Source organism: Hetaerina americana, unplaced genomic scaffold (assembly GCF_022747635.1).
Source record: "Hetaerina americana unplaced genomic scaffold, ioHetAmer1.1.p SCAF_45, whole genome shotgun sequence".
Taxonomy (NCBI): domain Eukaryota; kingdom Metazoa; phylum Arthropoda; class Insecta; order Odonata; family Calopterygidae; genus Hetaerina; species Hetaerina americana.
In genome coordinates, this window is record NW_027287041.1 from 3490065 (window position 1) to 3502621 (window position 12557).

Here is a 12557-nt window from a genome sequence, read left to right on the forward strand (position 1 = left end):
GTTGAGAGTATTTCCTTTCAGGCCTTAAGTGTTTTTGTTGGAAATGCCGTTCCGTGCCATTTTCAATGGAACCTATCGAAATATCCTTCAAGGAGATAAAAGGATACAGCAACGGGGTGTACACAAGAGGAAATATTGAGAGAGTTGAGAGTATTTCCTTTCAGGCCTTAAGTGTATTTGTTGGAAATGCCGTTCCGTGCCATTTTCAATGGAACCTATCGAAATATCCTTCAAGGAGATAAAAGGATACAGCAACGGGGTGTACACAAGAGGAAATATTGAGAGAGTTGAGAGTATTTCCTTTCAGGCCTTAAGTGTATTTGTTGGAAATGCCGTTCCGTGCCATTTTCAATGGAACCTATCGAAATATCCTTCAAGGAGATAAAAGGATACAGCAACGGGGTGTACACAAGAGGAAATATTGAGAGAGTTGAGAGTATTTCCTTTCAGGCCTTAAGTGTTTTTGTTGGAAATGCCGTTCCGTGCCATTTTCAATGGAACCTATCGAAATATCCTTCAAGGAGATAAAAGGATACAGCAACGGGGTATACACAAGAGGAAATATTGAGAGAGTTGAGAGTATTTCCTTTCAGGCCTTAAGTGTTTTTGTTGGAAATGCCGTTCCGTGCCATTTTCAATGGAACCTATCGAAATATCCTTCAAGGAGATAAAAGGATACAGCAACGGGGTATACACAAGAGGAAATATTGAGAGAGTTGAGAGTATTTCCTTTCAGGCCTTAAGTGTTTTTGTTGGAAATGCCGTTCCGTGCCATTTTCAATGGAACCTATCGAAATATCCTTCAAGGAGATAAAAGGATACAGCAACGGGGTGTACATAAGAGGAAATATTGAGAGAGTTGAGAGTATTTCCTTTCAGGCCTTAAGTGTTTTTGTTGGAAATGCCGTTCCGTGCCATTTTCAATGGAACCTATCAAATATCCTTCAAGGAGATAAAAGGATACAGCAACGGGGTATACACAAGAGGAAATATTGAGAGAGTTGAGAGTATTTCCTTTCAGGCCTTAAGTGTTTTTGTTGGAAATGCCGTTCCGTGCCATTTTCAATGGAACCTATCGAAATATCCTTCAAGGAGATAAAAGGATACAGCAACGGGGTATACACAAGAGGAAATATTGAGAGAGTTGAGAGTATTTCATTTCAGGCCTTAAGTGTTTTTGTTGGAAATGCCGTTCCGTGCCATTTTCAATGGAACCTATCGAAATATCCTTCAAGGAGATAAAAGGATACAGCAACGGGGTGTACACAAGAGGAAATATTGAGAGAGTTGAGAGTATTTCCTTTCAGGCCTTAAGTGTTTTTGTTGGAAATGCCGTTCCGTGCCATTTTCAATGGAACCTATCGAAATATCCTTCAAGGAGATAAAAGGATACAGCAACGGGGTGTACACAAGAGGAAATATTGAGAGAGTTGAGAGTATTTCCTTTCAGACCTTAAGTGTTTTTGTTGGAAATGCCGTTCCGTGCCATTTTCAATGGAACCTATCGAAATATCCTTCAAGGAGATAAAAGGATACAGCAACGGGGTATACACAAGAGGAAATATTGAGAGAGTTGAGAGTATTTCCTTTCAGGCCTTAAGTGTTTTTGTTGGAAATGCCGTTCCGTGCCATTTTCAATGGAACCTATCGAAATATCCTTCAAGGAGATAAAAGGATACAGCAACGGGGTGTACACAAGAGGAAATATTGAGAGAGTTGAGAGTATTTCCTTTCAGGCCTTAAGTGTTTTTGTTGGAAATGCCGTTCCGTGCCATTTTCAATGGAACCTATCGAAATATCCTTCAAGGAGATAAAAGGATACAGAAACGGGGTGTACACAAGAGGAAATATTGAGAGAGTTGAGAGTATTTCCTTTCAGGCCTTAAGTGTTTTTGTTGGAAATGCCGTTCCGTGCCATTTTCAATGGAACCTATCGAAATATCCTTCAAGGAGATAAAAGGATACAGCAACGGGGTGTACACAAGAGGAAATATTGAGAGAGTTGAGAGTATTTCCTTTCAGGCCTTAAGTGTATTTGTTGGAAATGCCGTTCCGTGCCATTTTCAATGGAACCTATCGAAATATCCTTCAAGGAGATAAAAGGATACAGCAACGGGGTGTACACAAGAGGAAATATTGAGAGAGTTGAGAGTATTTCCTTTCAGGCCTTAAGTGTATTTGTTGGAAATGCCGTTCCGTGCCATTTTCAATGGAACCTATCGAAATATCCTTCAAGGAGATAAAAGGATACAGCAACGGGGTGTACACAAGAGGAAATATTGAGAGAGTTGAGAGTATTTCCTTTCAGGCCTTAAGTGTTTTTGTTGGAAATGCCGTTCCGTGCCATTTTCAATGGAACCTATCGAAATATCCTTCAAGGAGATAAAAGGATACAGCAACGGGGTATACACAAGAGGAAATATTGAGAGAGTTGAGAGTATTTCCTTTCAGGCCTTAAGTGTTTTTGTTGGAAATGCCGTTCCGTGCCATTTTCAATGGAACCTATCGAAATATCCTTCAAGGAGATAAAAGGATACAGCAACGGGGTATACACAAGAGGAAATATTGAGAGAGTTGAGAGTATTTCCTTTCAGGCCTTAAGTGTTTTTGTTGGAAATGCCGTTCCGTGCCATGTTCAATGGAACCTATCGAAATATCCTTCAAGGAGATAAAAGGATACAGCAACGGGGTGTACACAAGAGGAAATATTGAGAGAGTTGAGAGTATTTCCTTTCAGGCCTTAAGTGTTTTTGTTGGAAATGCCGTTCCGTGCCATTTTCAATGGAACCTATCGAAATATCCTTCAAGGAGATAAAAGGATACAGCAACGGGGTATACACAAGAGGAAATATTGAGAGAGTTGAGAGTATTTCCTTTCAGGCCTTAAGTGTTTTTGTTGGAAATGCCGTTCCGTGCCATTTTCAATGGAACCTATCGAAATATCCTTCAAGGAGATAAAAGGATACAGCAACGGGGTGTACATAAGAGGAAATATTGAGAGAGTTGAGAGTATTTCCTTTCAGGCCTTAAGTGTTTTTGTTGGAAATGCCGTTCCGTGCCATTTTCAATGGAACCTATCAAATATCCTTCAAGGAGATAAAAGGATACAGCAATGGGGTATACACAAGAGGAAATATTGAGAGAGTTGAGAGTATTTCCTTTCAGGCCTTAAGTGTTTTTGTTGGAAATGCCGTTCCGTGCCATGTTCAATGGAACCTATCGAAATATCCTTCAAGGAGATAAAAGGATACAGCAACGGGGTGTACACAAGAGGAAATATTGAGAGAGTTGAGAGTATTTCCTTTCAGGCCTTAAGTGTTTTTGTTGGAAATGCCGTTCCGTGCCATTTTCAATGGAACCTATCGAAATATCCTTCAAGGAGATAAAAGGATACAGCAACGGGGTATACACAAGAGGAAATATTGAGAGAGTTGAGAGTATTTCCTTTCAGGCCTTAAGTGTTTTTGTTGGAAATGCCGTTCCGTGCCATTTTCAATGGAACCTATCGAAATATCCTTCAAGGAGATAAAAGGATACAGCAACGGGGTGTACACAAGAGGAAATATTGAGAGAGTTGAGAGTATTTCCTTTCAGGCCTTAAGTGTTTTTGTTGGAAATGCCGTTCCGTGCCATTTTCAATGGAACCTATCGAAATATCCTTCAAGGAGATAAAAGGATACAGCAACGGGGTGTACACAAGAGGAAATATTGAGAGAGTTGAGAGTATTTCCTTTCAGGCCTTAAGTGTATTTGTTGGAAATGCCGTTCCGTGCCATTTTCAATGGAACCTATCGAAATATCCTTCAAGGAGATAAAAGGATACAGCAACGGGGTGTACACAAGAGGAAATATTGAGAGAGTTGAGAGTATTTCCTTTCAGGCCTTAAGTGTATTTGTTGGAAATGCCGTTCCGTGCCATTTTCAATGGAACCTATCGAAATATCCTTCAAGGAGATAAAAGGATACAGCAACGGGGTGTACACAAGAGGAAATATTGAGAGAGTTGAGAGTATTTCCTTTCAGGCCTTAAGTGTTTTTGTTGGAAATGCCGTTCCGTGCCATTTTCAATGGAACCTATCGAAATATCCTTCAAGGAGATAAAAGGATACAGCAACGGGGTATACACAAGAGGAAATATTGAGAGAGTTGAGAGTATTTCCTTTCAGGCCTTAAGTGTTTTTGTTGGAAATGCCGTTCCGTGCCATTTTCAATGGAACCTATCGAAATATCCTTCAAGGAGATAAAAGGATACAGCAACGGGGTATACACAAGAGGAAATATTGAGAGAGTTGAGAGTATTTCCTTTCAGGCCTTAAGTGTTTTTGTTGGAAATGCCGTTCCGTGCCATTTTCAATGGAACCTATCGAAATATCCTTCAAGGAGATAAAAGGATACAGCAACGGGGTATACACAAGAGGAAATATTGAGAGAGTTGAGAGTATTTCCTTTCAGGCCTTAAGTGTTTTTGTTGGAAATGCCGTTCCGTGCCATTTTCAATGGAACCTATCGAAATATCCTTCAAGGAGATAAAAGGATACAGCAACGGGGTGTACATAAGAGGAAATATTGAGAGAGTTGAGAGTATTTCCTTTCAGACCTTAAGTGTTTTTGTTGGAAATGCCGTTCCGTGCCATTTTCAATGGAACCTATCGAAATATCCTTCAAGGAGATAAAAGGATACAGCAACGGGGTATACACAAGAGGAAATATTGAGAGAGTTGAGAGTATTTCCTTTCAGGCCTTAAGTGTTTTTGTTGGAAATGCCGTTCCGTGCCATTTTCAATGGAACCTATCGAAATATCCTTCAAGGAGATAAAAGGATACAGCAACGGGGTATACACAAGAGGAAATATTGAGAGAGTTGAGAGTATTTCCTTTCAGGCCTTAAGTGTTTTTGTTGGAAATGCCGTTCCGTGCCATTTTCAATGGAACCTATCGAAATATCCTTCAAGGAGATAAAAGGATACAGCAACGGGGTGTACACAAGAGGAAATATTGAGAGAGTTGAGAGTATTTCCTTTCAGGCCTTAAGTGTTTTTGTTGGAAATGCCGTTCCGTGCCATTTTCAATGGAACCTATCGAAATATCCTTCAAGGAGATAAAAGGATACAGCAACGGGGTGTACACAAGAGGAAATATTGAGAGAGTTGAGAGTATTTCCTTTCAGGCCTTAAGTGTTTTTGTTGGAAATGCCGTTCCGTGCCATTTTCAATGGAACCTATCGAAATATCCTTCAAGGAGATAAAAGGATACAGCAACGGGGTATACACAAGAGGAAATATTGAGAGAGTTGAGAGTATTTCCTTTCAGGCCTTAAGTGTTTTTGTTGGAAATGCCGTTCCGTGCCATTTTCAATGGAACCTATCGAAATATCCTTCAAGGAGATAAAAGGATACAGCAACGGGGTGTACACAAGAGGAAATATTGAGAGAGTTGAGAGTATTTCCTTTCAGGCCTTAAGTGTTTTTGTTGGAAATGCCGTTCCGTGCCATTTTCAATGGAACCTATCGAAATATCCTTCAAGGAGATAAAAGGATACAGCAACGGGGTATACACAAGAGGAAATATTGAGAGAGTTGAGAGTATTTCCTTTCAGGCCTTAAGTGTTTTTGTTGGAAATGCCGTTCCGTGCCATTTTCAATGGAACCTATCGAAATATCCTTCAAGGAGATAAAAGGATACAGCAACGGGGTGTACACAAGAGGAAATATTGAGAGAGTTGAGAGTATTTCCTTTCAGGCCTTAAGTGTTTTTGTTGGAAATGCCGTTCTGTGCCATTTTCAATGGAACCTATCGAAATATCCTTCAAGGAGATAAAAGGATACAGCAACGGGGTGTACACAAGAGGAAATATTGAGAGAGTTGAGAGTATTTCCTTTCAGGCCTTAAGTGTATTTGTTGGAAATGCCGTTCCGTGCCATTTTCAATGGAACCTATCGAAATATCCTTCAAGGAGATAAAAGGATACAGCAACGGGGTGTACACAAGAGGAAATATTGAGAGAGTTGAGAGTATTTCCTTTCAGGCCTTAAGTGTATTTGTTGGAAATGCCGTTCCGTGCCATTTTCAATGGAACCTATCGAAATATCCTTCAAGGAGATAAAAGGATACAGCAACGGGGTGTACACAAGAGGAAATATTGAGAGAGTTGAGAGTATTTCCTTTCAGGCCTTAAGTGTTTTTGTTGGAAATGCCGTTCCGTGCCATTTTCAATGGAACCTATCGAAATATCCTTCAAGGAGATAAAAGGATACAGCAACGGGGTGTACACAAGAGGAAATATTGAGAGAGTTGAGAGTATTTCCTTTCAGGCCTTAAGTGTTTTTTTTGGAAATGCCGTTCCGTGCCATTTTCAATGGAACCTATCGAAATATCCTTCAAGGAGATAAAAGGATACAGCAACGGGGTATACACAAGAGGAAATATTGAGAGAGTTGAGAGTATTTCCTTTCAGGCCTTAAGTGTTTTTGTTGGAAATGCCGTTCCGTGCCATTTTCAATGGAACCTATCGAAATATCCTTCAAGGAGATAAAAGGATACAGCAACGGGGTATACACAAGAGGAAATATTGAGAGAGTTGAGAGTATTTCCTTTCAGGCCTTAAGTGTTTTTGTTGGAAATGCCGTTCCGTGCCATGTTCAATGGAACCTATCGAAATATCCTTCAAGGAGATAAAAGGATACAGCAACGGGGTGTACACAAGAGGAAATATTGAGAGAGTTGAGAGTATTTCCTTTCAGGCCTTAAGTGTTTTTGTTGGAAATGCCGTTCCGTGCCATTTTCAATGGAACCTATCGAAATATCCTTCAAGGAGATAAAAGGATACAGCAACGGGGTATACACAAGAGGAAATATTGAGAGAGTTGAGAGTATTTCCTTTCAGGCCTTAAGTGTTTTTGTTGGAAATGCCGTTCCGTGCCATGTTCAATGGAACCTATCGAAATATCCTTCAAGGAGATAAAAGGATACAGCAACGGGGTGTACACAAGAGGAAATATTGAGAGAGTTGAGAGTATTTCCTTTCAGGCCTTAAGTGTTTTTGTTGGAAATGCCGTTCCGTGCCATTTTCAATGGAACCTATCGAAATATCCTTCAAGGAGATAAAAGGATACAGCAACGGGGTATACACAAGAGGAAATATTGAGAGAGTTGAGAGTATTTCCTTTCAGGCCTTAAGTGTTTTTGTTGGAAATGCCGTTCCGTGCCATTTTCAATGGAACCTATCGAAATATCCTTCAAGGAGATAAAAGGATACAGCAACGGGGTGTACACAAGAGGAAATATTGAGAGAGTTGAGAGTATTTCCTTTCAGGCCTTAAGTGTTTTTGTTGGAAATGCCGTTCCGTGCCATTTTCAATGGAACCTATCGAAATATCCTTCAAGGAGATAAAAGGATACAGCAACGGGGTATACACAAGAGGAAATATTGAGAGAGTTGAGAGTATTTCCTTTCAGGCCTTAAGTGTTTTTGTTGGAAATGCCGTTCCGTGCCATTTTCAATGGAACCTATCGAAATATCCTTCAAGGAGATAAAAGGATACAGCAACGGGGTGTACATAAGAGGAAATATTGAGAGAGTTGAGAGTATTTCCTTTCAGGCCTTAAGTGTATTTGTTGGAAATGCCGTTTCTTCCTCTCTTTCTCTCTCTCTCTCCCTCTCTGGTTTCTTTTCTTTGCCTTTCACTCATTCCCCTTCCATCTGTTCCCCCGAGAGTGCAGCACTTTACGTTTCCTTCCGTCGCCAAAAGCGTTTACATTTCAGTCGTGCGTGAGTCATGTGGAAGTATATTTTGGCGGTGTTTCAAGAGTGATGATTGAGGATGTTTTTCCATCAAGTTCGGGCAAGGAAATCATTTCGGTATGGGCTTTTTTTTGAGCCGAATTAAACCATGTACTGGCGAGGCTGCGTAGAATGAACAATTCGGAGGCACTTTTCGCTGGAATTTTTCGAAACTTAGACAAAATATGACTCACCCAATCGGTCGTTCATTTTAAACTTGATGGTTCCATTGAGTCTCAAATAGTTTTCAGATCTTGATCATAGCAAATAAATGTAAAGCTTCGGCTTTAATTTTGCACGTGACATGGCTCATGTAAAACACCAGAAATCTGCTCTTCAGGTGTTTATTCTACAGTCTATGTATATCACAGTCTTCAGCATTCAATTGCAAATTAAACAGCTTTCTGATTCTTAATCTTTATTCTTTCCTGCCTCCTTTCGGTTCCTCCCAAAAATCCCCTCTCTCACGATAAATTGTGCACTTTCTAGTTTGTTTATCCTTCCATTCCACTTCACGTCATGCTATGCATAATGACTGCAGTTTCTATTCTACAGATCGCAGTAGTGGTTAGGAGAATGTAAACACTTCCTTCAACCTAAGTATTTCTTTGAAAATACAAAGATTTGTCAAATACCAAAGAAACTGCGGGAAATGCCGCAACAGTAACTTTTAACGGAGTCATCCGCTAATGTGCATTTCAATGCAATAATTTCAGAGCTTAAAAATCATTTGCCTTGACTGGGACTCGAACCCAGATCCCTCAATATCCGGTCGAGTGCTTTAGCCACTTAAGCTACCGAGGCGTCCTCTTAAACTGTGAAATTTTGGGGCTTTTTAAAGGAACTAGATGTTATGACGAAATACCGTACATACAATTTCAGAGTTAAAGAGGACGCCTAGGTAGCTTAAGTGGCTAAAGCACTCGACCGGATATTGAGGGATCTGGGTTCGAGTCCCAGTCAAGGCGAATGATTTTTACACTCTGAAATTGTTGCATTGAAACAAAGATTTGTACTTAATTTTCATCTGTGAAGTCTCTCACATACCTCTCCTCCTGTAAACATTTGTTTAAATTGTGTGAAATGTAATATCAGTTGATGTTTTGGAAGGTTCAATTCAATGAGGGGAAAGTTGTTTTATGGTGGACAATTAACCCTCTTAGTGTGGCGGGGATTCCAGGGGTACTAGTGAGAAGTGCAAAGTGTAATTTAAGAAAATGTATCACCTTAGGGAAAAAAACATTATGAAGTTATTTGTTTAGATATCCATATGCAGTTTTTGATATTTTAAAATAAAATATTGTAGTTAATAATGATGTAATACATTTACATCATCTGAAAAATAAATGTAATTATTACAGTATCATAAATTTTGAAGAATATTTTTTTAGTAATAATATTTTGATTTTTAGATAGAATTCTAATATTTTTTTAAAAACATTTTTCAATAAAACTATGATATTTAAGTATAATAAAGAATCAAAAAGACATGTAGAAAAAATTATAAATAAATAAAAAGAAAAACCAGTGAATTGCAAATTTTTTTAGTCAGCCTCTGCATAGTTAGATTTTGTTGAAAAGGCTGATCTCACTGAGTCAAATTGGGACTTTTCCCCTTTCCTTGGGACTGCGGCAATGTGCTTACAATCAAAAGGCAGAAAAAAACAAAGTTCTAACTCACAGAGAACTGCTGACAATGTAATCCAATACACAGGGCGCAAATGATTAGATAGGATGGATGGCAAGAGAAACCAAAATGATCACAAAGCAGTGCTCTCATTTCCATCGTCTAAACAAAGTCTGAATAATCAGTTATATATCAACACCAAGACAACATTACACATTTAAGAGATTACAGATGAACACAGATTAGTAGCCTTTCAGTGGCTTTTCATAGTGGAAAGACCACTCAGAACAATAACGAGCAGACAATTAGGCTGAGCTTCCCGACATGTACAAAACTGAATGAAAAATTATAAAAAGAATTATACTTTTTGAAAAGCATTTAAAATTGCTAATTAAAAAAATAAAAAAATGTGTTATATAATTCTATGGAATTCACCCTATCGAAGCACAAAAACCATAAATTATTAAAGAAAAAAACCATAAGTTACAACGATTTAAACAAAAGCCTACGCAAGAACCTAAATATTGGCCCGCCGCACTTTTCGCCAAGGATACAAAAGCCGACATATCGGCCCGTCGCACTAAGAGGGTTAAACTTATCTCAATTAATTAAATGGTAATTTTATAATTTCAGGTTTTAATATCAATCTTAGAGCTTTGTACAGTTCCAAAGTCAATGAATGAACGTAGGTGGGACGTTTAATGAATATTTTGCATGCTCTACAATGTAGTGTTTGTCTTTGATCTTGCAGGACCGTTCGGAAGACGAAGATAGCTGCTTGCCCATCAATTTGGATGTGGAGATTAAGGAAGAGTGTGATGCTGACGAACCTCAGGAGGTAGGAGGCCTGGGGAAGGAAGTGTCGCAGTTACGAGGTAAGGAGGGGCCAGAACTATGCTCTGTTCAAATGTTCCAGGCTCAACCTTGTGGCAGTACATGTTTATTAAATGAAGAATACAGTGTATATCTTTCGGATGTCCTTTTATTCATGTACAGCTAGTTTCAATGCTCAAGCGTCAACATCTGGTACAAATTAAACGAGTCGCTGTCTATTTATAGACCATTCATGAGGGAGTGGAGGGTTGGGTGAGAGAGAGGGAGGGAGAGGCCGGGGAGAAAGAAAGTGGGGTTGCGATTGGGGTTGTTTGGGACAGGGGAGAGGGGTGTTTAAGCATCAGGACAGGTGATTGGTTGGTTCACAGTGGGTTTGGGGGTTTGTTGGGTCTTTCTATGAAGGGAAGGGGTACTTCCAGGATTGGGGAGGGGTATGCAAACAATAAATCGTAGACCAAATGACCCATTTTTAAATTCGTCCAGATTTCCGGCTCTTCCCACTTGTCCGTCATCATTCCTTTTTCAAATACTGCAAAGAAAATGTTCCTTCAAAGCATACAATCTCTTGTTCAAACCATTTAATGTGGAGGAAATAGGTAACACAAAAGGTGCAAGCTCCCATATTTTGGATTGATTTCGCAAAAGTTGGCCAACCTTTTTACTAAGGAGAAATTTCGAATAGCTTTTTACGATACGAATAACTCAAAATCAATCTTGAATACCAAAAAAAGACAAAATATGTACACAAAATAAAAGTGGTGTTTATAATTTAACTTTTAAGGACTGTAGTGCTATACATACAGCATCGCACCCAAAAGTGGTAGGACTGATTTTTTTACAAGAATTTTATTGACGATATACTTACATCGACTTAATAATCTTCAAAGTATGCTCCTTGAGCTGCTACACACTTAGTATAACGTTGCTCCCATTCCCCGTACGCCCACTGGAAATTTTCTTTGGGGATGCCGTTAATGACCCTCGTCGAAGCCTCTTGAACGGCCCTTATCGAGTCAAAACGTCGTCCCTTGAGCTGTCTTTTCATCAGGGGGAAGAGGAAGAAGAAGTCCGGTGGTGCCAGATTGGGAGAATAGGGTCGGTGCGGCAACGTGGCAGCGGCGTATTTGGCCAGGAGCTGTCTGACGACGAGCGCGCCATGGCAGAATTTTCGGCACCATCTTGGCGCACACCTTGCGCATGGCCAAATCCTGTGAAATAATGCGTTGGACATTATGCAGACAGACCCAACTGGTCTGCAATTTCTTCACTGGTTAAGCGTTGGTCTGTGTTCAGCAGTGTCCTCACTCTGTCCACATTCGTGTCGGTTCTTGCCGTCGACGGCCGTCCGGAGTGATGGTCGTCTTCAACGAGCTCCCTACCCTCTTTAAACAACTTGTGCCACTCAAATACTGTGGATTGGCTTAAGGCAGTGTCCCCATATGCCTGCTTGATCATATCGAGGGTCTCAGTTGCCGTCTTCCCGAGTTTCGCACAAAACTTCAAAGAATAACGTTGCTCTAAATTCAGATTCATTTTGTTTTTCGATGCGGAATAAAAACTTGCTTCACTAAAAACAGTGTCCTCACTCAACTACAGCCCGGAGGCGACTGAGGTTGGTGTCCGTCTGTTGCTAAGAGCCCCCCCCACCTTACCCTGCCAGGCAGACTCCCCTCCACCGCTCCGTTCGCGCCAGAGAAAATCAGTCCTACCACCTTTGGGTGCGACCCTGTATATAGGTCAAACGGGTAAATCATTAAAAACATGGGCGGAGGAACACCAAATGCTGTTTTTTGAAACTGTGACCTCAAGCAAACACACTTCGCCAAGCATCATCTGTGGGAAGAAAACCACGGGAGTGATTTTAACCCGGAACTCTTACACCAGATGGACAAAGGAATGAGAATGGACAAGTGGGAAGAGTGGGAAATCGGGAAGATTGAAAAACGGGTCATTTGGTCTACGATTTACTGTTTGAATACCTCTCCCCAATCCTGGAAGTACCCCTTTCCTTCATAGAAAGACCCAACAAACCCCCAACCCCACTGTGAACTAACCAATCACCTGTCCTGATGCTTAACACCCCTCTCCCTCGTCCCAATCAACCCCTATCGCAACCCCACTTTCTTTCTCCCCGGCCTCTCCCTCCCTCTCTCTCACCCAACCCTCCACTCCCTCATGAATTCTATATTTTGCAACTTTCTTCTGATATATATACACAGGTATACCTTATAACATAACAACTGTTATGCCTCCAAAGTACACAGAAGAAGACAGTACCTTTGTTGGTCGCTAAGTTGTAAATGCCATCACACTGCT

General features: G+C 40.3%; 1 protein-coding gene across 1 annotated transcript in view; it reads left to right on the forward strand.

Annotated features, from left to right (window-relative positions):
• LOC139693211 (uncharacterized) overlaps positions 1-12557 on the forward strand; it is a 31993-nt gene that overhangs the window by 13252 nt on the left and 6184 nt on the right. Inside the window, exon 5 of the mRNA XM_071591314.1 lies at positions 10159-10282. Within this exon, the coding sequence (XP_071447415.1) occupies positions 10159-10282 (124 nt within the window). The remainder of the gene's footprint in view (positions 1-10158; positions 10283-12557) is intronic.